Raw genomic sequence first — 25,951 nt, forward strand, 5'->3', positions numbered from 1 at the left:
CTTTCTATGCAAATATATAAATCAGGGGTTACAATTATTGACATAAGTAATACCACAGTAACATTAATATACAATATAGTTGTAGTTCTCTGAATTCCACAGCCTCTGTTTGACTAAATGTAAATTATTATCCAACACATCCATCATGTATTCCTCCCATGGGAACCACACATCTAACCAGTGATGGTAGACTGATTGTAAACGCATCAAGCTGTACAACAACCATTGTTTTAGATTTAAATAATTTAACATGTTAAACTAAGTCAAGCATGAATAATCAGCTTTGACAGTCTCTGGTTGTTACTGTTTAACTTCTAGACTCTTCTGTCGAGATCACTGAAAAATTGAAGCATCGTATTAATTTCAAATGTGACCAAATGAGAAGAAATGCAAATATGGCACGTTGACCTTTTTGTTATATACTGGTTGAGTGTTTTCCCTCTGTTGTATGTATACATACACACACACAAACACCCCCACACACACAAACGCACACCCCCGAACACATGCCTACACACACACACACACACAACTCCTGTAGGTTTGCAGGAAGACAAAATACAGCTGTAGATTGAACAGTCTCGTTTATCTACTGTACTAACAGAGGACACACCGAACTGGATTTGTGTTCAAAAGAACTTACTTCTGCTTACAGAAAAACATATCTCTGAGTTTACTTTGTTCTCACAACTGATTTTGAAGCTATAGCCATGTTGTGTGAAATTGCAACAGAAAGTAACCTTTTTATTAGAATTTAAAAGTTATATTATTCATTAAAATATATATATAAAAAATTGTCAAAAATAATAACCTTGACTTACAATTTGTTTTTTAGCTTTAGATCATGTTATAATGTTATTGCCTCATTAAAAACATACTTGGACTATTGCCTTGATTCTTTCATGCATGTTTGAGAAATTCTTTAATCTCCATGGCAACCATTCAGCTGTTCAAAACACCTGGGTGGACCTAGCCCCGCCTTTAAGGCGCAGCTCCTCCTCAGAACTGCAGTTTCCAAGCTAGTGAGCTTCCGACCCACAGAGCAGCCATCCCCTGGAACTCCCCCGCTCAGCTCCTTCAGACTAGCCCAGCAGCAATTAGCAAACATCTAGTGGAACATCCGCATCTACTGAACTCATAGAGAAGCTATGTTGTGACAACTTCCTGAAGGTGGAGTTTTGGTAAGAGCAGGAGTTTTGTTTTTTAAAGAGACAGAGGCCCAATTTTAAGGCGTTAAATTACAAACTCAAAATTCTTTTCCGTCATATTTGATATATAGCATTTTTTGTAACTAAGGCTAATATTGATTGTGCAGTAAAATGAAAATGCCTGGAAAATAAACAGTGCTGCCCCTTTAAGAGACTGATAAGCTCTTGATAAATCTTAGACTTTAAAAAGTTAGACAACATTTTAAGGGTTCATTGCTGAGCTACAAGATTTCTGTTTAATCTGTGGCTCTATTTCAGCATTAGTGTAGCATCACTGTGATTGTTTTTGTTGTTCTTACTTTATTAACCATTAGTGAGTAGATCGTAATTTGATTTAAGATAGATTTAATTATTGATTACACTAACTCTTCTTTTAATCTCAAGAAAAATTAGGTTTGATTAGCTTGGCTCCTCTTTCTGCTGTGTTTAGAAGTGATAAAAATAACTTAATGGTAAGGTAAAATATTTGTCTCTGATTTAAATAGACAATAAGAGTAATTGGTTTATAATTTAGCATAGGTTGCTCACTCTGTGAGTGTCACATTAGCAATGAATTACACAGTCCACTGGAGACGGACTGAATCTGGCAAAGAGAAATCTTTGCTGGCAGGACAAATAAGAGAGTCAGTCAGGTGAGATTCACACTGTTTAACAAGGCTGTCTGTTTGAACAAACTGAGCTTTCAGCTACAATCACCAGGCAGCAGTGAAAAAAAACAATGTGGTGCTGCCCTCCAGTGGACATTCCCAGCCACTTCACAGCGGCCGTCCAAACTGAAGCTCAGATTGAAGCACAACTTTAGAAACTGTTGGCCACATTTGTGCAGAACTGCTTAAACTCACTATATGTAAACAATAAATCAACTATGTTTTAATGTAAACATCACAATAGTACTGAAAAAGATCTAATAATGATGACTGATCAATAATCAAGCAGATCAAGAAAAAGAAAGTCCTGTCTCCTCTGCTGACATTTTGTATGCAAAGTAAATAATACAGTCAAGTGCGACTAATGCCATCTGCAAGGCTGTTTGTTGAAACAGAGCTTTAGCAGAGGTAAAGTGAAGAGGGGAAACATGATGCTGCCCTCTAGTGGTCATTGAATGCTACTTACATGTGTTTGCCCAGGAGCCAGTAAATAATGGCTGCATAAAATTGACTTATAAAAGTAAAAACACTGAAAATAAATTTGGTTTTTATTGCTCCAGCATAATCATACAAAAAAAGAAGAAGAAAAATCCAACTTTACATTTATTTAAATAACTCATACTTACTACTATTTGCACACCTAGTAACTATAACGTATCAATTTTACTTAAATAATTTTTGTGATTTAGACTTCAAGACGTCCTCAGACTTTCTAGAAAATAGCAATTGGACACTCTTCAAAATGGGAAAGACATGAGCACATGACTGATGAATGGACTCAACAAAATGCTGCTGGGATTTTAACTTAATGCTCACTGTTAGCTACAGTGGAGGTTCTGTGATGCTGTGGGCTAGTTTCTTGTTCAATGGGCGATTGCAACGTGGATTTACAACTGGCAAAAAAAACATTTGATCGATTATGTGTCTACTTTCTCTCTAAAACACAATGCAGATGCATTATGGGGAAAGATAGGTCAGCTCTCTGTCTTACTTAAGCAAAGATATGCCTTTAAGTTTTAATCGGTCGCCAAGTTATTATGTTTTACATAAAGAAAGCACAGAGGTGTTGCACAACCAGCCATTATTTATGCTGAAAGATAGAAGGCAATAAAAACAGTGGAACCACGTGGATTGCAACAGCATTACAAGAATCAGAATCAGCATTATTGGCCGAGCATGCATGTGCACACAAACACGGGACTTCATTTCTTCTTATCAGGCTCCAAAAACTCATGTGCAATCATTTCTCAATGGAAAATTTCCTGATAAGGATGGAGAGAGGATGGATTACCATAAAGCACATTTCACTTTATCATCATTCATAAGACGACTGAACCGCGGTCATCGTTAGGGGGTTTTGTGACAAGAGAATGAACATTTAATGATCCATTTAGTGGCTTTTTATTTTCCAGAGTCTGTTGTAAACTGAGGCAGGAGGCAAAAACAAAAGATAGGATAAATAATGAACAAGATAAGTCTTATCATGCCTTGTAAAGCATTCATTATACAGGCAATCCTACCTGAGCTGTTGATATCTGCAGCTCCTCAAGAGTCACCATCACCCTCTTGACTGCTTCTTTGATTAATGCTCCGGTTTTCTGTCAATTTAGGTGGATGGACATGTCTTTGTAGGCTTCTAGCTGTGCTATACTTTGACGTATTGTGCAATTAAAAAACAAAATATCATTTATCCCAAATATCAGGACTGATCTCTGTAAGCAGTCAGTCTCACAATGAATCTGAAGGTGCCTCTAACCGAAGACCCTGAAGCTGCATTACAGTCTCATGTTTTACATGCTAATAACTACACTCTCAGGTAGCAGAGATGATAATCCTTTTTATGACTTTTGAGTTTAATATGGCTTCTTCTTGTAATAATATTTTGTAAATAAGGGGTATTAAATTTCTTACCAAAATGGGAATGTTAACACTTCTGATAAACATCATTACAAGGCTCCACAAGCTTGGCTGCACATACAGCTCCGGAAAAATTAAGAGACCACTTAAATCGATCAGTTTATCTAATTTTACTTTTTATAGGTTAAAATGAACATTGTTCTTTTATGCTATGAGCTACTGACAACATGTCTCTAAAATTCCAAGCACAAATTTAGTTTTTATTTGCAGAAAATGAGAAATGGTCAAAATAATGAAAAAGATGCAGTGCTTTCAGACAATGATTTCAAATAATGCAAAGAAAACAAGTTCATATTCATTTAGAAAGAACAATACTGATGTTTTAACTCAGGAAGAGTTCAGAAATCAATGTTTGTTGGAATAACCAAGAAGTTCTCAATGGGGTTCAGTGCAGTGCTCTCATTTTATTTTCCAGAGCTGTATATTTCCAGCAGGTACAAAAATTAAATGTCAGCAATCAAGTCTTTAATTATCAGCAAAGTCAACAAGCTACTCTTCCCTTTTGAATCTTTCTACAAAGTCTGATACGGTTGTTATCACCTGGTCTGATACCTAGAGTGACCCTTGAACCCACCGAGCCATTAGATGGTGTAAATGAAGGGTTTTCCTGGGCCTCAGCCAGGGGGGTGTGTGCACCTTTACCTGGCCTCAACTGCTCCATCAGCCCCTCCAATGGTACAGCCCTGCCTGTGCCGCTATCCTCCCGCTGCCTGGAACACAAACGCAGTCAAGCTGCAGCACACGCCACACACAGAGACAGGAGAACAGGCAGCCAAGAGACAGGCACACGTAGAGGAAGGAGGGAAACACACACCGCCATGGGCTGCTGTAACAGAAGGTGCGGGCTGATCGCCGGAGCCGTGGTTGGGGCACTGGTGGCCATCCTGGGAGGGATCCTCTTCCCCGTGGGAGACATCATCATTCAGGGGACTGTGGAGACGGTATGGAGTTCAGTTTCACCCTGACTTAGAGGGTAGGGAGTGACAGAGCGTGTCAGAGAGAGTGTGTGTGTGAGAGGGGGTGAGTGTGTGTGTGTGGAGATCAAGGTGAATCAGGAGAAAATAGAGATCAGGCGTATGCTATTTTGAAAGCTGCTTCAAACTGCAAAACAAGCCAAATATGACTGGAGTTTCCGCACAGCTGATCCATCTGAAGATCACCATCTGCGAGTGTTTCAGAGGAGCTTCTTCAGGCGACATCTATCCGATTCTCTTTAAAAGAGAGCATCCACCTTTTTCTTTTTAATGTGTCAGTGGAGATGCTGACCTGCTGGCAGTCTTGAGGCATGTTAAAAATAGCTTGTCTGTGTGTCTGCGGGGTGCAGGAAGCCGTCATTGAGCCGGGGACGACAGCGTACGAGAACTGGGTGGCTGCAGGGGCAAAGGTGTATCGGCAGTTCTGGCTCTTCGATGTGATGAATCCGCTGGAGGTTCTGGAATACGGCGCCACACCAGCAGTGGTAGAAAGAGGACCATATACCTACATGTGAGCTTTATTCATTACCTCCCTGTCTTTGAACAAATCTCTTCAGGAGGACTTGAAGAACTGTTTTCTGACTATTTGTACTTTTAGGACAAGATATCTCGCAAGAGACAACATCACGTTCCACCTCAATCACACAGTCACCTTCCTGCTGCCAAACGGTGCCATCTTTGAGCCGTCCATGTCAGTGGGAACAGAAGACGACAAAATCACCTCACTCAACCTGGCGGTGGCTGTAAGTATGTTTGTTATTCCTAATTTTATGCAGCTCTGCCACGAATATGCAATGCCTCTTTGATTTTGGAGTCTGTCAGAAGAAACGCCAAAGCAAGCTGTGTCGACTTGCGGCGGGCTGCTTTGGTCTGCAAACACTCGTTTTAGAGGTGATTTCTGGCTTTTTTGACATCTGACAGTGTGTGTACAAAGAGTTTTGAAAAAGCGACTATCTTCTTGGTGTGTGTTGAAAAGGCTGGAAGCATCCAAGGAAAAATAATAAGCTTAATCACAGAAATTGTGTCACTGTTTTTTTTAAAATTCTGATGGTTAATTCTGATATACGGAAGTGGATCAGGGTCATTGACGTTAAAAAATCTCACTTTTTTTTGCGACTTTGGAGCTCAGAAGATTAAAGTTTTTTTTGTTTTTCAGTGGCACTATTTGTGTTTCGCAGAACTATTTGGGTGCAACAATATATAGTTGAGACAAAAAGGCAAGTAGGACCATTAGGCAAGATGTTTAAATCAATTGGAAACGCAACAAACGTTGCCAAGAGGATTCAAGTTTATCTTGTTGCTATGCAAACTGCTTCCTTTCAAGAAGCACATATGAAGCACGTTCCACTCTGATCTTTGAAATATAAGGATTTTTTTGAAGGGTCAGTCGGTGTCTACCAGAACAGAAATGGTATCAGCGGTGTCCAAACATTTTGGGTCAAAATTACTAGCCGCACTTTTAACACAGAACTATTGAGAGCATGGATACCAGTAAGTGTGCAGATGTTCTAATAACTGTGTATTTTGTATCATGAGCAAACAAAACTTTAAAGCTTTAATATGTAGTAATAATTGTGTTTCTGAGAGTACAAGGTTCAACGTTTCCATTTTATGACTGTTTAGATGGTTAAGTAATATATGGACAAAATGGGGGCTGTATACTTTAATTAACAAACCTGACTGAGGCACCATAGCTGTCAGTCAAAACCCCAGAATAACTAATCGTACAACAAGCCCTGCTAGTTATTGGTTGGTTTATTTTATACAAATAGTATTGAATTCTTAGTTTTGCAAGACAAACATGCTGAGGATCAGTCGCTGACTCAATAACAGAAGGTGTTTACAACTGCGGGAGGATCGATTTTGATCCTTCATCTTCACCAGCTGCTTTTATTGACGACAACTTCAGCAGAACAGACGAGAGTCAGACTAAATTATTAATCTAAAAGCGAATTTGAACCCTTGTTATCCATCTGCTCTTTGATCTATTTATCTATTGCATCTCACAGAGTGGACCTTGTTACGCTTTATTCAGCTCACCTCACCTTCTTTTTCCCACAATTAAGCTCCCTGCAAGAAAGGCTTTCTGGCTAATTTTCCTATCTGTTCTGGTTTTGTCCAAAATGAAAAAAAAAACAAACAACCCCAAAACAAAACAAACAAAACCAAACCTAAGCTGGTTTTAATCCCATCCAAAAATAGTTTAACTAGATATTCTGCTCTGTTTTTAGTGGTGAATTGGTCCTCCAATAGAGCATTGAATTGCTTGCATGTACATTTTAATGAATCAGAGGTCGTAGTTGAACAATGCAGTCAATTTTTGTTTTTATTGACAGAGCGTGCCCCTTTTTCAAATTTTAATAAGCCTCAAATAATAAACAGGAGTCTCTGCTTGTTCCCTTCAAGCATCAGAGTCATAAAAGGAGATTATTTTCAGATTTATCTCTCAGGGGAACAAATACCTCTGTGTGCACAACAGCTCTGGATCAAAATGTGTATATTTGTGAGCCGAATCATCTTGTATAACAAGATGTGTTTCTATGAACTGCTTTTCCAAATTGGGGTCATTTTTGTTTGTTTTTCAGGGAGCTTATTCAGCGATTCCAACAGAGTTACATTCAATCGTGGAGACGCTGATAAAGACCACCAACTCTTCCTTATTTCAGCGCCGCACAGTCAAAGAGCTGCTTTTTGGATACACAGATCCCATACTGAGAGGAGATGTGGGCTTCTTCTTAGATGTGAGTAAAAATCTAGAAAATAAGAAAAAAAATGCAAAGCTACTGTTAGTTTCCAAACAACTTTCCCTAAAAACTTGTACTTTCCTTTGATGTCAAACTGGCTGATTCGCAGCTGGACATCAAGTTATTTTCCTGAAACTGACCAAGTTCTTCCTAGAAAGTAACAGGCAAGTTCAGAGAACGTTTGGTGAAAAAATACCTGGCAATTTCCACACAAAAAAACTTGGTCAGTTCAAATAAAATTTCACTTTGTGTTCCTGACAAATTCTGGAAAGTGCATTGTAAGTTCAGGGAAAGTAATCGGCACGTTCTTGAAAAGATGTGACAACTACATTCTGAGATAACAATGTTGATTTCTTAAAAATTGGTCGCTAAGATTTAAGCGAAGAACATGCTAGCTTTCGCAAAGTATCTAATGAATTTCAGCAAACAAACAAGCAAGTTTCAATCAAGTTGTCAGAAATAACTTGTAGGTTCTGGAAAGCAATTTTCCAGGTTCTTGGTACTGCAGGCTAAATTATTTATTGCAGATAAATTACTAATGGATTTTTTACCCCTTCTCCTAGTACAATCAAACATACGATGGCCCCTATGATGTCTTCACTGGGAAAGATGACATCGCAAAAGTGGGAAAGATCGACATGTGGAAAGGAAGCAGGTCGGTCTATTTAATTTAAGGTTACCATCTCCTGAAATGTCCAGTGTAAAATTGCTCAAAAGTGTGCAAGCCAAAGTGATGCCACATACTTTACACCAGTGGCATTCCTGCAACCTTTCGTTCTTGTCCTACACGGTTGAATGAAATGGCAAAACTAGCATGCAGTCAAGCTCTGCTAATGAGCTAATACTGGAGCCAGGTGTGCTGAAGCCAAATAAAAGGTGCATTACATCTGTTGAGGGCTGGAGTTTGAGACCAAATTCTGCACAGGAAGTCTAATAATTAGGTTAGAATAGCTGCATTTATATTACTAATATGCGCAAAACTTTTGTCGATATTCTGCTAATGTGGGGGGGAAAAAAACAATAACGCAGTTGCAGTGTTGTAATTAAATACGAACCGTAACTAAAATCAAACGTGAATAAGTTTGTTCACACGATAAGTAATTCCAAAACATCTCGCACCATTATCCTTCAACTACTTACGGTTGTCTTCTTCGTGGTTTGCGTCAATGTCAACATCCGGCTGTTGGTCATGTGACTTGTGGGAAGCGGAAAAGGTGTTTACGCTGCAGTTTTGCCAAACATTGCCAAAAGAAGCACCACATTGTAGTACTTTTAAAAATATATACATATATAAAAACAAGGTTTTTTTTAATGTAATTTTTTGTTTCCATTGAGCAGATTTATTTTCTAAATGTTCAATTGCGCAATCCTGTTGTCAATGGAGGCAACTACAGACATCCAGATGAGTTTATTTTAAGATTTGAGTTGATCGTAGCCCTATTTTATCCCATACAGACATTTGATGGTTGAAGTTTCCTGATTTTCGAACAAACAACATAGGCGTATGTTATTGTTAGGTAAATTGTGTCAAACCTGACAGTTATAAAAATAATTTACATAAGCTTATATTACAAAAATAAGTAAAAATGTACAATTTATATATTCGTTTTGTGCCATAGGAGTTTAGGTTTCTGGAATGATGAATACTGTGACAAGCTTAATGGGACAGGTATGTTACATCAGTCAAAACAAAAACTAGACTTCATGTTGCATCTCTATGACCAAATTTTCTTTCTGCTCTTTCTTAGATGCTTCCTCCTTCCCTCCCTTTGTGAACAAGAAGGAACCGCTCTTTTTCTTCTCCTCGGACATCTGCAGGTGATTAGTGTCTTGCTGTAGCTGGAGCCACTCACCCAATCTGTTATGTTGGCATTCAGGCTGAACTTGTACATTTTCCTCTCACACAAATCAACTAGGTCAGAACTTTTCAGAGAAGTTGTGTTTGAAATAGTTGTGGAATCTGGAACAGTCCCTCTGGTTCTTGTGACTTCAGGTCTGTGTCGGCCAGCTATGAGAGTACTATGAATCTGAAAGGAATCGATGTGTACCGATACTCACTTCACCCATCCACCCTGGCCTCCCCTTTGGACAATCCAGACAACAAATGTTTCTGCTCAAACATGAAGACCACCAAAAATTGCACATTGGCCGGAGTGCTGGACATCAGTACCTGTCAGGAAGGTTAGTTACTTTAGAAAATACCAAAAATCAGTCAATCCATCTCATTTCAATCTGACATTTAATATTTAGCTTTATGTTTCTGAACAGGGAGGCCTGTTTATATCTCGCTGCCCCACTTCCTGCATGGCAGTCCATCACTGCGGACGGATGTTATTGGCTTAAACCCCCATGAAGAGCACCACAAAACCTTTCTGGATGTTGAACCTGTACGAGGAAGTCACTAATAAACTTTTCTTGTTTTGTCTTTGGAAGATCCGTGTATAATTTTAAGATGAGATTGTTTTTGTTTTCCCACCAGACCACTGGGTTTACTCTGAACTTTGCCAAGAGAATTCAAGTGAACATGATGTACGGACCATCAAAAGTCATCACGTGAGTTGTTCCTTTATTTTCTTCAACAATTTTGGAAAAGGATTTAATTTTGTGTTTGGTATCTAGGAAGTTGGGGGAGTTTTTTTCTAATCCTCTTCTTTACAACACTCCGAGGCACTAGATGAGTTTGTGTACCAACCTTATCAGTATTGACATAATCACCCTAAAAAAGATTTGCATTATGCTATATTTGCATCACAAATATCCTGTTAGGACCCATCATTCTCAGAAATACAATGCATGAACAAAGACTGCAGTCTGTAGGGCTCAGAGTATCAAGTTTATAAGGATAAAAGGAAATACTGAGGTACTTTTTGGCTAGAAAGGAAATTGTCCCTTCTGAAAACCTCCAAATGGGATTTTCAGCAGATAATGGCACCACTTCAACTGACTCCTTTGAAAATTGCGACTTCACTCTTCACCTTATCGCCAAGGCTGACCTTGCCAATCAAGATAGGATGCTAATTTTAGCTGTGTTATTATCTGGTATCTCATTAAATTCCATATCTTATCACTATAAATCAGGTTTGGGTTGTTCTCAAACTTGTAAACTGAGGGTTTTGATATTTGGCTAAGCCCTTCGTTGCCATACCGGATCAATGCCAACATTACAGTAGATGATGCTAAAGGACACTTGAACCCCTCCTGTTCATGCAAAGACTGACAGACGTAGAGAGACTAACTTGTCAAGTGGATGCTGTTGATGAAGGCTTTCTAACTCCAGTATCATTGTTCCCTCTTTAATTTCATATCAGCTAGTCGGACATACTTCTTGTGTTGTAGCTAAGGTCAACCTTGACATGGGATAGTCCATGCTTGCCATGCCTAGTGCAGACTTCCTAAAGGTGAAAGCCAGTCTTTTGATCCTGTATAATTGGTGGCCAGCTCTTTAAGATGCATAGCCAAGGAAAAGATTTGTGCTTATGCTATCCTACTAAATAGAATCAACCTTTCTAAGAAAAACTACCCCCTGCGGAAGCCCAGTAATCTGTTTTGCCTGCAGTTTAGCAAGATGTTTCCAATGGGTGTAAAAAGGGTAAAGTTACGTTCATGATCGGTTCTTGAAGGTGTTAATGGAACCTACGTTAGCCAGGACTCTAAATGTTCCAACATTCCTGGTTGACTCATGCTTCTCGTTTGGGCTTTTCGTCCTCGTCCGGAAGTAAAGATGGCCACTAAATCTAATCCAATGCAGTGACTGGTTTAAGGCTCGGTGCCTCTCTAATTTCCAGCGCATCCAAGATTCAACAATACAAAATACCACCCAAGTAAACACAAAGTTTTCCAAAAATATTCTCATCTTTTACAAAGTGTTCACCCAGAACACGATTCCCACAAGAATCACAACTGTTGTCCTCCTGGCAGTTTCAAGGCGTGCCTCTGCACCTTGTCCTTGTACATTGCTGTGAGAGAACATTTATCTCTTTCTCTCCGCCTGCTGTTTGTTGGATCAGGCCACAGCGAGACAGTGCCAGGACGGCTGCAATCTGACTCGAAGAGAGTGCAAAATTGCTTGCACTTTCCAAACAGGATGCATGTGTTTGCTTCGTGAATCAGATGGGAAATGATGGGGAAAATGTAATGCTAAAAGCAGGAACGGGGCATTTAGAGTGAGGCAGGTTCAGAGGGTTTTACACGTTAGGAGATAAGAGTTGCTGCAGCAGCAAAATTGAGTGCAATGAACGTCTTGAGTTTCTTTTAAACAGCAAAAATGTATACAGGCGCTCTTAAAAATGATACTCTGGACATGAATCGATGAGCTTTTTCTTTGCAGGGTGCTCAAGAAAGTAAAGGACTACACCATATTCCCTCTTGTTTGGCTAAATGAGGTAAAGGAAATTTGCACAACATACTTTGAAGCTTGTGGCTGTAACTTGGCAAAATCTGAAGGTGATGTGAATCAGCAATCATCTTCCTTTCTGTTTTCGGACAGACAGCGACACTGGATGATGAAACAGCCGAGATGTTCAAGAAGGAGCTCATATCTCGTATCCAGATGTTGGACATCATACAGCAGGTGCTCCTGGGTGTCGGTATTGGCGTCTTCATCCTGTGTCTTCTTGGTTACTGTATTGTGCGGAGGAGCCATAACAAAAATGAGTTTGCGTAGTAAATCGCAGGTTCACCAGTTTGTTGCGCATATAACCACAGTGCATTCAAACCGCCAGGCGACATCAACCCTTTTTGATATAGACTTGTAATTTTTTGCAGTCTCTGTCTTATTTATAAAGTCAGATCTCCTTTTATTTGAAAAAGGGAGGAATACTGTGATTTTTTTAACCGCTCAGGAGAGCTGAATTTCTTTGCCAATTCTTGTTTTGATTTCAAACACTGTAACACGAACTGAATCAGGGATTTCCTGAGGGAGAAACAGAAACTTCCTTCAGCTGTCAGGTAAACCCTTTATGTCTCCAGGCAGAGAGAAATGGGTTTATTTGACACCCTATGACTGAAAGGTAGAAGCGCAAATGTGCATATACTTTGCTAGGGTAGTGTGTTCAAAATGAATAAAAGTCAGAAAAAGAGTTTTCATGACTTGTCTTGTGTTTTATTTAATGCAGTCGTGACTATAATTGGTAAGGGCTGATAAAGATCATGAGATCATTAGTTGGTTTTATTGATTTGAAATGACCTTTAGTCAGTTGTTGGCCTGAAATTCAAATTATACACTAATAATACGTCACGTTGAGGTTGCATGTTTCGCTGCGTGTATTTTAGAGTAATAGGCAATGCCTTACTTATTTTGATTAAGAACAAACAGAAGTTATGATATGGGGAAATTTTTCTGCCATAATTCGAGAGCACACAAGACACATTTTCAGTCTTGGAAAATGCTCTCGGATTATGGCAGAAAAATTCCCCCATACCTGTGTGGCTGCTATTGATTGTAGCAAATGGAGAAACAACGACCTCAGCTTTCTGCTCCGTGTTACACTAAATATCCGCCAGCAGTGCGCTACTGACCTTAGGAAGGAGTCCTAAGGTCAGTATATATATGTATTTTATATATATAACAGAAAACATATACCTCTAACAGAAAATGTATATATCTATAAACCTATCCATCACGGATAGGTAGATAGGTTGCCATAGGCACACCCACTAGAAGGAAACAAACGCACCCAGTATAACGCTTTCATTCTATTGGCTGAGAGGTTGCCAGGCAACTGTACTTTTCAGTTCCAAGCAGGTGGTTCAGCCAATCAGTGCCAAGGAAAATAAATGACACTCCTACATTGGTAGCTAGCTGTCAAGTAGTATTGGACCAATTTTAGTTTCCCAAACTACACTTTCTTTCGAATATTTTCAGATTTATTTTAGTTACATCTGGAGTTGCATTTCAAAGAAACATTTGTGATTACTGAGCCTCAAATAGGCCGTGGTCCAGTGTCTGAAAAATACAGCTGAAACAAAGTAATGACTTACAAAGTCTGAGCTTCCTGCAGTGACTTATAATGAATAATAAGGATAATTTTGTTCGTTTTGTGTTCTGACATCTTCAGTAGAGATTGATTTCTAGAAGAAATTGCAAAATAACTCAATTTATTATTCGTTTTTTCACTGACAAATCAGTTTCTTGAAACCAGAACCTCTCAAGCTGTTTTTAAGCAATGTTTTTAAGACATTACATCGAAAGAGGCATTCATGCATGTTTAGGAAATTAATAATTAATTTTGCTTAGGTGATGGATGGAAGGTGTCTTTGTAATCTACATTTTAAGCTAATATAAGTGACTAGCTGTTTGGGTTTCTATAAAGCTGAGCTTCACTTGAACAGATTTATTCAGGCTACGACATTAATAAATAGAAATACATAGAATTTATGACAATAAAATTACGCAGAGTTGAAATGAAAAGTCTGACATGTAAAGCAGAGACTCAATGAGGGAACATGCATGCTGCTTTAAAATCTTTTGAAATTGCAGATGCGGTCATAGCTGGTAAATAACATCAAAGTTATGTACAAAAAAAAACAACAATTTTGACCAAACTTGGCAAGAATATTAATTTAAAACATTAAAGAAACATAAAATACTTTGTACAAAAGCAATATTTTCTATCTACATCATCTATAGGTTGAAAAAAAAAAAAAACTATTCACAAATGCAAAATGTCTAACTCAGACTACCTCACTATGTCTGAAAAAAGGGATTTCCACATTACTGAAGACTGGAAAAATGTGCTGGGCGACACGGCCTTAATCCCTCACCTCCAAGCTGTTCACTGAAACGTCAGTTTGTTTTTTTAAACTGAACCCAGACACAGATCAACAGACCATCAGATTACAGCTGGAACGTTTCTTTAAGACAGAAATATGGAAGAAATGAAGAGATATGCAGCTTCATAACCGTGGCGAACCAGACAGGAGGCACGAAACACAAAAAATAGACCAGAAAATTCAGCAAAACAAATAATAAAAATTAAAAGAATTGATTTGTTGCACAGATTATACATTTGCTGTTTTTGGTGAGACAGATTTTCTAATTGTTTTTTTGTTCCTTAAGGTCACTTTACATGATATTTTTACTTGTGTTATATCCAAAGATTTGAGGCTCTATGAAGTGCAACAAACATTCATCTGGGTAAAAAGCTGTTAATAAATGCATTTATTATTGCAAAATTATTATTTGTAACTGAAAAATGTAAAAAAAAAATTTGCGTTGGGCGATATGTGTTTTAAGTTTTATCACAATATTTTGTGATTGCGATAAAAGTAACGATAAGATCTGTTTCTTCCCTTTTTTTAAAGTTATTTTAGCAGTAATCATAAATACTGCTCTTGAAAAATTGGATATTTAAATTTTTTTGCCATTTATTGATGTTCTCAAAAAAACTAACTAAAAAACTAACTAATTTCTACTAATTTTTTTTAAACAAAATTAGTAGAAATTTATCATGAAAAACACCAAATTAGAAATTGTTTATATTGTAGTTAATGAAATCGGCAGCAGTTATTTGGAAATAAATTTCACTGAAGGTTTATTTTAACTTTAAACTTGACTTTTTAAAGCAATGTTACACTCTCCAAAATACCTTTAAAACCTTAAAACGATCCACAGTGGAGCAGAGTTTAAATATAAAGGAATAGAAATGTTAGTGGGATGAAAACTAAACTGATCGTGAATTATTATTGTGTGGAGAAGAACCTGATACCTACAGTTCAGTACAGTGGAGGATCTGTAATGCTGTGGGCTCGTTTCTCTTCCAGAAATCCTGGAAACCTTGTTAGAGTGAACGGGTTTTGCTGCAGGTTTTCAGTGTGCTTATTTTGCTGCAATAAACAAGGGATTTTTTATAGATTTTTACCAGGAGAGAAAAAGCCAAAGAAGGGGCTGTAGATATTTATGATGCACCTGTTATAATAACTATGTTTGTAAACTCAGGAGCAGAGAAATGAAAGCAAAGTGTGATCTCATACTTGGATATTTCTAATCCAAAAATGCATTCTGATCTCTTCTGAACCTTTTTCAATTACAATAGCAATAGATAAAGGTCCATTAGACGTATTAAAGCAGCTGTATTTAAGGTGAGTTATCCTCTGAGCGCAGAGTTTATCAGAGGAAGTCGCAGCACGTCCGCTTCCTATCGTGTTGTGACGATCAAAGCAAAACAAAAACCCGTGGTTGAAAAATCACAGCCATCTGGTCGCATTACCTCATGTGAGAACACTGGATTTTATGGGATTAAATCTCCCCGAACCAACCTTCTGGTTGTATTTTAACATCCACAGCGGGTCTGGAGCCGCCTAGAAGGGCAGAGGATAGGAAGGGGGTGTGTGAGTGGCAGCTTCTGCTGCTGATAGCTGCCATGCGTCACACCTCAGGGAGGTGATTGCGTCTGTTGCGGCTCTTCCTCCGGTCCAATAGGGGCCTCAGTTTGGCCAGGTCCCCCCTGAGGGGCCCAGGTGGCTGCTGCTGCTGCCTCTGCTGCAGCTTCTGGAAGTCCTTCCTCTCTTTGCAGTACTGCTGAACGGCCAGATTCTCGGCGGGGCTGAAGGCGGCCAGCAGGGCTTTGGGGTGCGCGGCGCGGGCCCAGGCCCAGGGCGCGTGCTGCTTGTCCGCCAGAACGCTCACCATGGCGTCGCTCAGCACGTGCAGGCGGATCTTGGCGACGGTGCGCTTGAAGCCGTTCTCGGTGGTCAGGCAGTAGTAGAGGCCGCGGTCGGACTGCTGGACGGAGCGGATCAGGAGGCCGTGCTCAGTGGAGAGGACCCGATCGTTCAGCTTCACCTGCAAACACAGAATCATGCAAAATTCAATTTTTGCACATTTTTGTGCTTCCGTTTTTGTCAATAAATCAATTAATTGCTGCAAAAATACCAAATATTACCAAGTACTTCTAATCTGGTTTCTAGTGTAAATATCTTATTACATTTGAAATAAGACAAAATTAGTAAAGGAATTAGTAACTTAAAACAAGCTTCTATATCTTGCTGAAAAAATATTTTCAAATTAGTTTTGTCTTAATTCAAGTTTACTAAGATATTTAAAGTAGGAACTAGACAAAGAAACTTGGTGTGACTGTGTGTTTTGCAGTGCGCATGATAAATTAAAGCAACAATTTAATATTTTTCTCTCTTTCCATCAAAACTGGCTGATAAAACTCTTCAGTCTGGTGTTTTGGTCTCGACTACTGCCTCTTTTTGAAAAACAACTTTGCTTACAGAGGCTTATTAATTCATTTTATTTGTTGTTTTCTTTATTTATTTTTAGATATTTAAAATGTCTTCTAGTTCCAGTATTAAATGCTCACTAGAATTGAAAGTTTATTGATCTTCGAGAATTTGTTCTTGCTTTATTATGCCATTATTAACAAGATATTATTTGAAAATGGTCTTAAAACAACAATATTATCAATTATCGCAGTAACTTCTGGAACAATTTATTGTCCAGCAATATATCTTATTGTTACAAATCTAGTCAAGCAATTGGAAAAAACTCCTCAAAAAACAAACACATAGTTGTTCTGGCAATACCTTCACGTTTTTTGGTGTCTGGAAGAAGAGCTGTTTCAAAAACCTCCCGATTGTTAAGTCACACTGTGCCGGCATGTTAGCGGTTATTACGCTATTTCAGCAGCTGCTGGAAAAATACAAATGTTTTGTAGTTGACTCACCATCCAGAAACCACTTGTTGCATTCCTGTTGGTTGTGCAGGAGGCTCCATGAATGCTTCTCAAAGATAAAATTGCATTTGATTGACTTTACATGAAGCTTGTAGTTTTAATTAAACACATTGTGATCCTTTTGGTTACTTATTGGTAATTTATTAGCAGTAAAAATGACATAAGAAGTGCTTCAGTATCACCTTTAAATTATTACACCTATCTAATAATCCTTATCCTTAGCCTTAATAATCAATTTTCTGTCACATATTCTGACAGTTCTCGGTTCAGCACTACATAATTCCTTCGTGATGCTTATGCATATTCATAGCACTACATTATCCTGTCATTTTAGTTCCAGTTGCCCAAGAAAAAAACTTAAACTTACTCTCCAACTAGGCTAATGAGGGTCTGATTTGCAAACTGATGCACAGATGCCCAGATGGACACTTGGGGATCAAAGTGGGGTACCATGTAGACGCTCTGCCTGGATGTGATGTTAAAGCAGACATTTTTCATTCTAAAGGTCTGATCCATAAAAAGATGAGGAAAGAGGGTTAACTAGAACAGTGGTCCCCAACCCTGGTCCTCAGAGCCCACTGCCCTGCATGTTTTAGGCGTTTCCCTGCTGCTGCACACCTGGGTTAAATGAATAGGTGATTAACCGACTTCTATAGCAATTGCAGGAATGCAAAGGAGGTAATGCAATCATATGAATCAGCTGTGCTGGAGTCTGGACTCATCAAAAACATGCCGGACAGCGGTCCCTGAGGACCAGGACTGGAGACCACTGAATTAGAACACATGAAACAGAAACCCTGAGTGATACTTCATGCTTTTTGACAACAGCCTGGAATATAAGTTGGTGATTTTGGAAACTGTTTTTAGAAGCAGTTTCTTCTAACAGTCTGCTTCTTTAAATCTACACCAGAAAACTAATAAATTATATGAATAATACAATAATACAAAACCCAATACAGTTGGGTGTAAGTATTTTTCCTATAGAAATGCTTCTTAAATAAAAATAACTCAGATTATTATTACACAGAGACAGCATGGAAACAATTCCTACCAGATTTGCACCACAAATCTAGAACAAACCTCCAGAAAACTGAAAAACAGCTGGAACACTGACAAAAAACATAAATGTTTAGAGCTGATTTTTGAGCCATAATGAATAAAATATTACTATAAACATATTGATGTGTTCTGATGGCACTTGACAAAATGTAAAGTTTATTGGTTTTCTCAATTCTTGACTATGTGATGTCTTCTGTATCTTTTGTGTTTATGATGTAAGGCACTTTGAGCTGCCTTGTTGCTGAATTGTGCTTTACAAACAAACTTCAACGATTGATTGATTGATCTAAGGAGGGCCAAATATGTAATAGATACCACGTTATTGAATGAAATTGCAATGTGGTGTTATTAGCTTTGATGGAATCTGAAGATCAGACAGAGGATATTTAATCAGGCTCATCTTAAACAGCCATACAGGCGAACCATAAAGCAGGCTGTCGACTTCTTCAAATGTCAGACTGACCTCTTTCCTCCTGTCGTTGTCCCTCTGAATGATCCAGCGAATGGACGCCTGAGGAAACTTTGGAACGCACTCCAGGAAGGTGGTGTTGTTTTTCACGCCATACTGCACCATCTCTGCGGCGTTCCTGTAGGCTGATAAGCACACACACTCCGAGTCAGAAGAAGAAGAAAAGAGAAATCTGACTGGAGTCTCAAGAGTTGTTGACATGCAGCTCAGCTTAAACCCCCATCTAGACATTTGAGCACAAAGTAATCCCTTCGAAGTTTCAAACCAACTCGGTTTCCCATCATGCCGTTCTGTTTCCATTTAAATGGCTCAATCAAAAAGCTGGAGTGGTGACAGAGTTGTGACTAATTGGTGATAACGCCCATATGGCTCATTCCCCAAACTCTTTATGGAAATGGGGGGGAAACACCTGGGATCAGATTTTCTGCACCTGTTTATCAGGATGAATATATATTAGAGTGAGACATTGGTGCAGATTTTATTTTTATAAAAAGCATAACTGGCAAAAAACTATGGAGGAAATATTTTCTTTTGCGTTCCCTTGCAATAAATTACAAAATTCAGCTTGGTCTATTTTGCATAAAGTCACAGTGACGATAACATTTCCTCAATCGAAATGCATTTCTTTTATGAAACTCTTTTGTGCAGAAAACTGGTTGGAAAGCAATTTAATAGCTACATGGTTGTGTTTGTTTGGACTGTACATGAAAACCCTTTATTAACCCTTCAGACTAACCAAAACTGTCAGACAGCGTGAAATGCCTCATTATGTAGTGTTGTAATAAACCATCATTAAAACAGCCGAATGTAAAAAAACTAATTTTTATCGTTTTGACTTGAACAGCTTCAGGTTAATACAGAGGATTCTGGTTATGAGTCTGAAAAGGAAACAACATGACCAAAAATAAAATTTTTAGCAAACAATATTTCAATTTAAATGTGCATAAGATCTAAAACATGTTTGTTATTAGAAGTACAGAGATTAAGACAAACACAGTTTGTGATTGCTTATTACAGAATATGCCACTTTGTTACTTTACCATTTCTAAAAATAAGAATATTATTACATATAAAAACAGCAGAAAGCATTGCAATATACGTTCAGGGATTTTATTACACTTTGCCTTGATTTTCACAGTTTTTATTACGTTTTATTACATTTTGAAGTCCGATTTTGTTACATAATTTCTTATTATTTATTACCTTATTACATGGTGGATTACCCCATAAAAATATCTCAAAAATAATCCAAATAATTTGGATGTTTTCTTTCTGTTTTTCTTTTCTATCGACAAAAAGTTTCTGTGATTTTAACATTTTAGATTAGAAATGGAAAGTCCATGTTTGAACTGATTTGCTCCAGCATTTTGCACAAGTTTGTGGTGCGTTTAAACAAAAGAGAAACATGAAACAATTAAAATGAATTTTACAAACAAGACATTAACATACGTTGAAAAACTTTATATTGTAGCAGGAAGACTTTCAGTATTCAAGATGCCGTGAGCTGACTATTAAATACGTTAGTGCGACGGAAAGCAATAGTTCTACGACGGCGTATTAAGGTCATTGTAGATAGAAAAAAAGAAGATAAGATAAGACTAGATTTATTTGTCATTGGCATCAACAGATTACAACGAGATTGAGATTTGCTCGACTCGAGTTAAGATGCAGGTTATGTGTATATACATAAACAAAGATAAAGAAATAAATAGTACAAAATGAGAAATGAATAGACATCAGAAGATGGTTGCAGCGCCTGGAGGTGTCGCAACAGAATTTACATTTTTTAACAAAGTGGTGTCAAGAGCAGAAGTTCTTATGCCTTTGAATTTAGTGCCATGATTGCCATCGGGTAAAAACTGTTTTTTAGGCGATTTGTCCTGGTTTTTATTGCTCTGTATCTCTTGCCTGATGGCAGCAGCTGGAAGAGACCATGGCCAGGGTGTGAAGAGTCATTTAAAATGTCCAAAAGTTTCTTGTGGAGCCTGGAAGTGTAAATCTGTTCCATAGTGGGGAGGGGGCAGATTACGCATGAAGATTACGCAAAAGGAAAAAAAAATTCCCTCATGTCCCTTATGGGGCTCCATACAAAACACAATCAGATGAATAAAATCCCCCACATTAGTAGGTTTATAAATTGCCGGGAAGGCAATAACAAAACTGTTTCTCTCTGTCAACTGATTTGAAGGGATAGTAAGAAAAAATTACTTAGCTAAGGCTTGCTGATTTGTCCTTGTGTGGTTTAAATTAGCCAGAAAACCAGATTTATTTAAGTTTAAAAGTGACCTCATAGCAGCTGTTTTAATACCTTTTAAGTTGAATCCTCTACACTGAGTGAGTGGGTTTCCGTGCATTATATCCTGCCTCCTGCTTCTCCTTTAAAAGAAAAAAACAAAACAATATGAATATAACACAAAACTCAAAGCGAAAATACACAGTAATAAAAATCCCTCGGTTCTGTGTTAGGAGGTTTCGGTGCCAGAACGACATGAGGAAAATGTGACCATGTTGTTCAGCCGAGTGGCGCTCTCATGCGGAACGGCTTGGCAGAAGGAGCATGTTAACAGCTGACACATTTCAGAGCAGAGAAAACATAAAATACACACAGAAAGTTGAGCTTTTTTGTTCCGGGACCGAACTGAACTCGACCCGGGACCGGCTGAGCGGTCGGGAGACGAGCAGCTGGGCCTCACAGAGACCACAGGCGCGTTCGCTTAGAGGTCGCTCATTCCTGACGCTCTGTGTTACGACTGGGCAGGAAGAGAACGGAAACGAGGAGTTTGTGACATCAAGTGTTCACTGATGGATCATGAGGACAGCTTGTTCTATTCTTGAATAGATTATGAATCAGCTGCTGACCGCAATCTGGTCCGCTCATTGATTTCATATTTGGTGAAACTTATTAATTACAACATTCTCAAGGAAGAAATGATAAGAAATATCTTGCAAACCTGCCCACAATCCTTAAACTTTTACACATTTTGTCACTTTACAACCGCAGACTTTTGGGAAATTTTAGGTTGAAAATTCAAGCAGCAACAAGTCTGTAGCTTGGCAGCATCATGCTGTGGGAATGTTTTGGAACTGTAATAACTAATTAAGTGACTTTTGAATACAGTTTCTCTTGATTCAGAGCATACAAATACTTGTCATACTTTTCACATTTTTATTCATAAAAGTTTTTAAATCCATTAAACATTTTCTTCACAATCCCTCAAAATTCTGACTTTTTCAATATTCTAACTTTTCCCACAGAATTCACATTTTTCTCAAAATGTTGACCTGTTTCTCAATATTCTAGTTTCTTCTCAGGATGAAATTTTTTTTCTCAAAATTCACACTTTTTTCCTCTGAATTCTGACATTTTTCTCAATATTTAATTTTTTTCCCCTCAGAATTCAAATTTTTGATGTCAGAAGATTAAACTCGGTTCTTTTTCCCCAGTTGTGCTAATCCTCTTCCATATACATTTACAAAAGAAATCCATTTAGTTTTTTATTGAACTTGTTGAATAAATCTAATCCTGATTAATAAACAAAACACACAAACTTGACTCAGGTTTTTGTGTATTTTTTTTCCCCTACATTTTCATCTCTTGCTCCTTTGAACCTTGTCAGCGTCAGAAAAGCTGCTTTTATGGATACGTCATCTGGAGCTACACAGACTAAAGCTGCAGGCGGCCGTCTCTACCTTTTCCCGGTGGGGTAGAAGCGTGAGCAGCTCAGCCCGTCCCAGGCGCAGTAGGGGTCCCTGGCGAGGCAGCAGTCTGCACAAGCCGAGCCGTAGGCGTGGCAACGGTGCAAGGAGACCTGCGAGACCCCGAACTCAGAGCTGACGTACAGCTGTTGCTGCAAAAGCAAACAGTTCATCTGTCAGTCCCCTGTTTGTTTTAATAAGTGTCTGGATGACAGCAGAATGAGGCAGAGTGCTGAAACAAATATTTTCTTTGCTTTTAGGCTTTCCCCAGAAGATTTTCATTTTTCACCAATTACACATGGCCACAGATAATAAATAACACGACGCCATGTTGGGGTCATTGTAGATAGAAAAAAGAAAAAGTCAATTCAAAAAATGTCAAACATTTTCTAAAACATTTTCTGAGTTTGAAAAGTTGAAACTTACAAGAAAAAAAAGTCAAAAAATTCTAAATTTGTTAGGAAAAAAATGCTGAATTTTTTTAAATAATCTCAGAAATTCTCAAGAAAAAAACTTGAAAATTTCAAAAGTCCAAAATGTTCAACTTTTGAAAGACAGAAAATTTCCAAAAGTTGAACCTTTTTGACTTTTCAAAATTTCTGAAACTAATCTAAAAATGTCTGGGTTTACTGGTGGAAATGTATTTTTTTCCCCATCTACAACAGTGCTAATATGGCAATGTAAAACAATGCATCAAACTGAACTCAAAATAAAAGGGGAAAGGCTTTTGGGGTTGCTTACTTTTTTGGACGAGATTCTCAAATTTGTGACAGGAGCTTGATTCTGGATGAAAAACAACAAAAAGTGAAAATTAATATACATAAAAAGCCTCTTCACTTACATCCTGATTTTTGAAAGCAGCCATCAGACTAAATTTGCACTCCTATTTCCACTGCTGAGATTATTTGTAGTGCAACAACAGAAGTGGAAATTAAATCTAAAATCAATTTCTCCTGGTTTCCTTGAAGAAATATCCCGTGTGTTTTCAGAACAGATTCCAGAGAGCGCTGCAGCCCAGGTGGCGTCGGGGATCAAAGGAGCCGGAGCGTCGGTGCAGATTTCAGCCAGGATAAAGCAACATGTGCGAAGGGTCAGTCAGGGTAGCAGCCAGACGTCTGTCTGTCTGTGCCAGCGTGTTTCCCAGCAGTCTGTGCTGCATCAGCCTCAGCGGTGCCAACCTGAATCCGTCACCGCTCTGCGTTTGATTTTCAGGAGAGACAAAAGGCAGACGGGCGTTCAGACCTTAAACACTTCCAGCTCCTCCAGGACCAGATCGCCATGCAGGGACCGGTTGCCAGGCAGAACAATCACCTTCTGGATCGTCCCTTTGTCTGAGGAGAGAGATCAGACTATTTAAAAACAGAAACAGCTCAAAGGTGAAACTGTTGGAAACTGTTGGAGAGACTAATTCACTTTTACCACAGGAATTATTTAGACCATCAGAGGCTCAGAACGTTTGGTTCATGCCGCAATTTCAGATTTTATCTGGTTCAAAATTTCAGATGTTTCACTTTTATTGAGTCGATATGCTAAGTTTAAATACAAAAGGTTCATGATGCAGAGAACGGATGGATGGATGGATGGATGGATGGATGGACGGATGGATGGATGGATGTTTATTTTCCACACTATTTTCTTTTCCTCTTATTTTGTAAAACATTTTGGTCAAATTCCCAGATTGCGTTTAAAACAGGAATAAACTGGAATCTCCTATTCTGGCACCAAGGAGGTCAGGACTCAACATCCACCCAACCCCCCCCACCATCACCGCCACCACCATCATCATCATCGGTGTCATCAGGCTACGTAGGAGGAAGCTGAGCACCACCATCATCATCGTCAGCTCCTGTGAGCGTCTGATAAGAGCGCCGCCTCCTCCTCCTCCTCCTCCCTGAGTCAGCCGGCGCTGGCTTCTCTTCAGGAATCCAAACATCAGAGCGGCGGATCCACAAACACCAGCAGCTGCACCGGAGCCTCTCACCGCCGCCTGATGCTAATTTACACTCAAAAGAAAATAAACGCTCCATATGCTCAGCATGCAAATACAAGCTAGGTAGTTTGTCAGACAGACAGAGAGACAGAGGCCTCTGTTCAAACTGTGACCGCCTAATTAATGAAGCAGTTTCTTCTGAGTTACAACTTCACATTTACATTTTGTGTCCCTCTGGGAAAATGTACATGATTATGCAGCGTTTTGAGTCATCAAGCCTCTGATGAATCACTATTAGTCATTTAGATTCTTGTGTTTGCTTATGGAGATGTTAAGTCACTCCTGTTGCTTTTTGAGCTTTCTTCCCTCTTTCTATACACCTGCCTTCATGTGAATCTGTTGCTCACTAATTATTTTTCTTTCCAAAATGCTTCCACGCTCTAATCATAGTGTCTTTGTGACTTTTATAAACTCCCTCACTTATATCCTCTCTTCACAGTTCATATTGTTCCAATTCCAGGTGGTTCAATCATTTTAATTATAGTTGTAAATATAAAATTGTTTATGTGAGCAGCTACTGTCTGATCTATAAGGTCAATGCACATCTTTGTGACTAAAATGGCATCATCTCTCGACCATATAATTTCATAATTTGACATTTCGAAAATAAACTGGAAACACGGCAATGTCAAAAAATCTTTTATTTTTCCGACAGGATGAGGCGGGGGTTTTTTTTGCTATGTCGAAATTGGTTCATTTAGCAAAGCTGTAATAGAAACCCTTTTTCTAAGACAGAAAGTAGTTGGAGAATTATGTTTATTAATGACTTATTATGTGAACAAAAGTATTCACTTGTGATTTTAAACGTGTTTCTTGTTTAATGGAAACATAGGAATTGTGAAATTGTGTTTTTCTCTACAAGAAAAGCCTCTTATTCATTTTTATTGTTTTTTTTTACTATTATTGACTGAAAGGTGCTAGATACTTTGAGTTAAAGTAAAAGAAAATACATATTTATTTGTGCAATAATGGTCTATGTCGTTGGAGAAGTCAGAATTTTAAAAATAAAGGCAAACAAGGAGGATTTTTACAACAGTAAACTGCTTCTATTCCAAACTACTTGGAATAGAACAAAAGGATGGACTTCATGAACAAATAAAGCCAAGGTCATACATGATTTTAATTTTAATTAGAATATTAATGAAAAATAAATTCTAATTTGACATTATATAAAGTTTGTTTTTTTTTGCGCTCTTGTTTTTTAGCTGATCAAAACATAATTAAAATCTTTAAAAACAACTCAACGTTTCAGTTAAAAATTTGTTTCTGTTTGAGGTTTTAAATATTTGTTGCTCCAACTTTGAAAACAGGCCAGAATGACCTGATTGACCCGAGTGAATCGGTACAAATAATCAACCCACATCTATTCCTCTATCAGTCCAGCTGCAACACAATCTGCATGCTGTAAACTTTTCTATCTGTTTATCTGATAACCGGCTGGTGCAACAGGACTGCACTGAGCAATCAGTTACATATAAAACAGCTCAGTGACGGGAATATTAAACCAAAAGCATCAAACCAGTTATTTAGTGACAAGAGACTCATAAATTCATGCATGATGTTATTTAAA

The 25,951-nt window shown here is 38.3% G+C and overlaps 2 protein-coding genes across 3 annotated transcripts in view; one reads left to right on the forward strand and one right to left on the reverse strand.

The window, feature by feature from the left end:
• The first annotated feature begins 4,401 nt into the window (after nt 1-4,401).
• On the forward strand, nt 4,402-12,575 carry cd36 (CD36 molecule). The gene is made up of 12 exons (XM_005806897.3): nt 4,402-4,713; nt 5,097-5,257; nt 5,345-5,489; nt 7,332-7,487; nt 8,054-8,145; nt 9,110-9,159; nt 9,239-9,308; nt 9,484-9,671; nt 9,759-9,877; nt 9,970-10,043; nt 11,818-11,872; nt 11,977-12,575. Exons 1-12 carry the CDS (start codon nt 4,591-4,593, stop codon nt 12,151-12,153), a joined length of 1,410 nt encoding a protein of 469 aa, XP_005806954.1. The 5' UTR covers nt 4,402-4,590; the 3' UTR covers nt 12,154-12,575.
• Nucleotides 12,576-14,847: 2,272 nt separating this feature from the next.
• sema3c (semaphorin 3C) overlaps nt 14,848-25,951 on the reverse strand; it is a 48,740-nt gene continuing 37,636 nt past the window's right edge. For both annotated transcript variants that reach the window (XM_023350136.1, XM_023350137.1), the window contains 6 exons: nt 23,634-23,722; nt 23,133-23,174; nt 22,386-22,543; nt 21,004-21,071; nt 18,690-18,820; nt 14,848-16,272 (listed from right to left, as the gene is read on the reverse strand). In XM_023350136.1, the coding sequence (XP_023205904.1) occupies nt 15,856-16,272; nt 18,690-18,820; nt 21,004-21,071; nt 22,386-22,543; nt 23,133-23,174; nt 23,634-23,722 (905 nt within the window). In that variant the 3' untranslated portion in view covers nt 14,848-15,855. The remainder of the gene's footprint in view (nt 16,273-18,689; nt 18,821-21,003; nt 21,072-22,385; nt 22,544-23,132; nt 23,175-23,633; nt 23,723-25,951) is intronic.

This window comes from Xiphophorus maculatus, chromosome 17, assembly GCF_002775205.1.
Source record: "Xiphophorus maculatus strain JP 163 A chromosome 17, X_maculatus-5.0-male, whole genome shotgun sequence".
Classification (NCBI taxonomy): Eukaryota; Metazoa; Chordata; class Actinopteri; order Cyprinodontiformes; family Poeciliidae; genus Xiphophorus; species Xiphophorus maculatus.

Coding starts and splice junctions, on each gene's coding strand:
- cd36 (XM_005806897.3), top strand. CDS start 4,591: ATGGGCTGCTGTAACAGAAGGTGCGGGCTGATCGCCGGAGCCGTGGTT. Junction 5,258..5,344: donor AGAGGACCATATACCTACAT/GTGAGCTTTATT, acceptor TTGTACTTTTAG/GACAAGATATCTCGCAAGAG. Junction 9,672..9,758: donor CATCAGTACCTGTCAGGAAG/GTTAGTTACTTT, acceptor GTTTCTGAACAG/GGAGGCCTGTTTATATCTCG.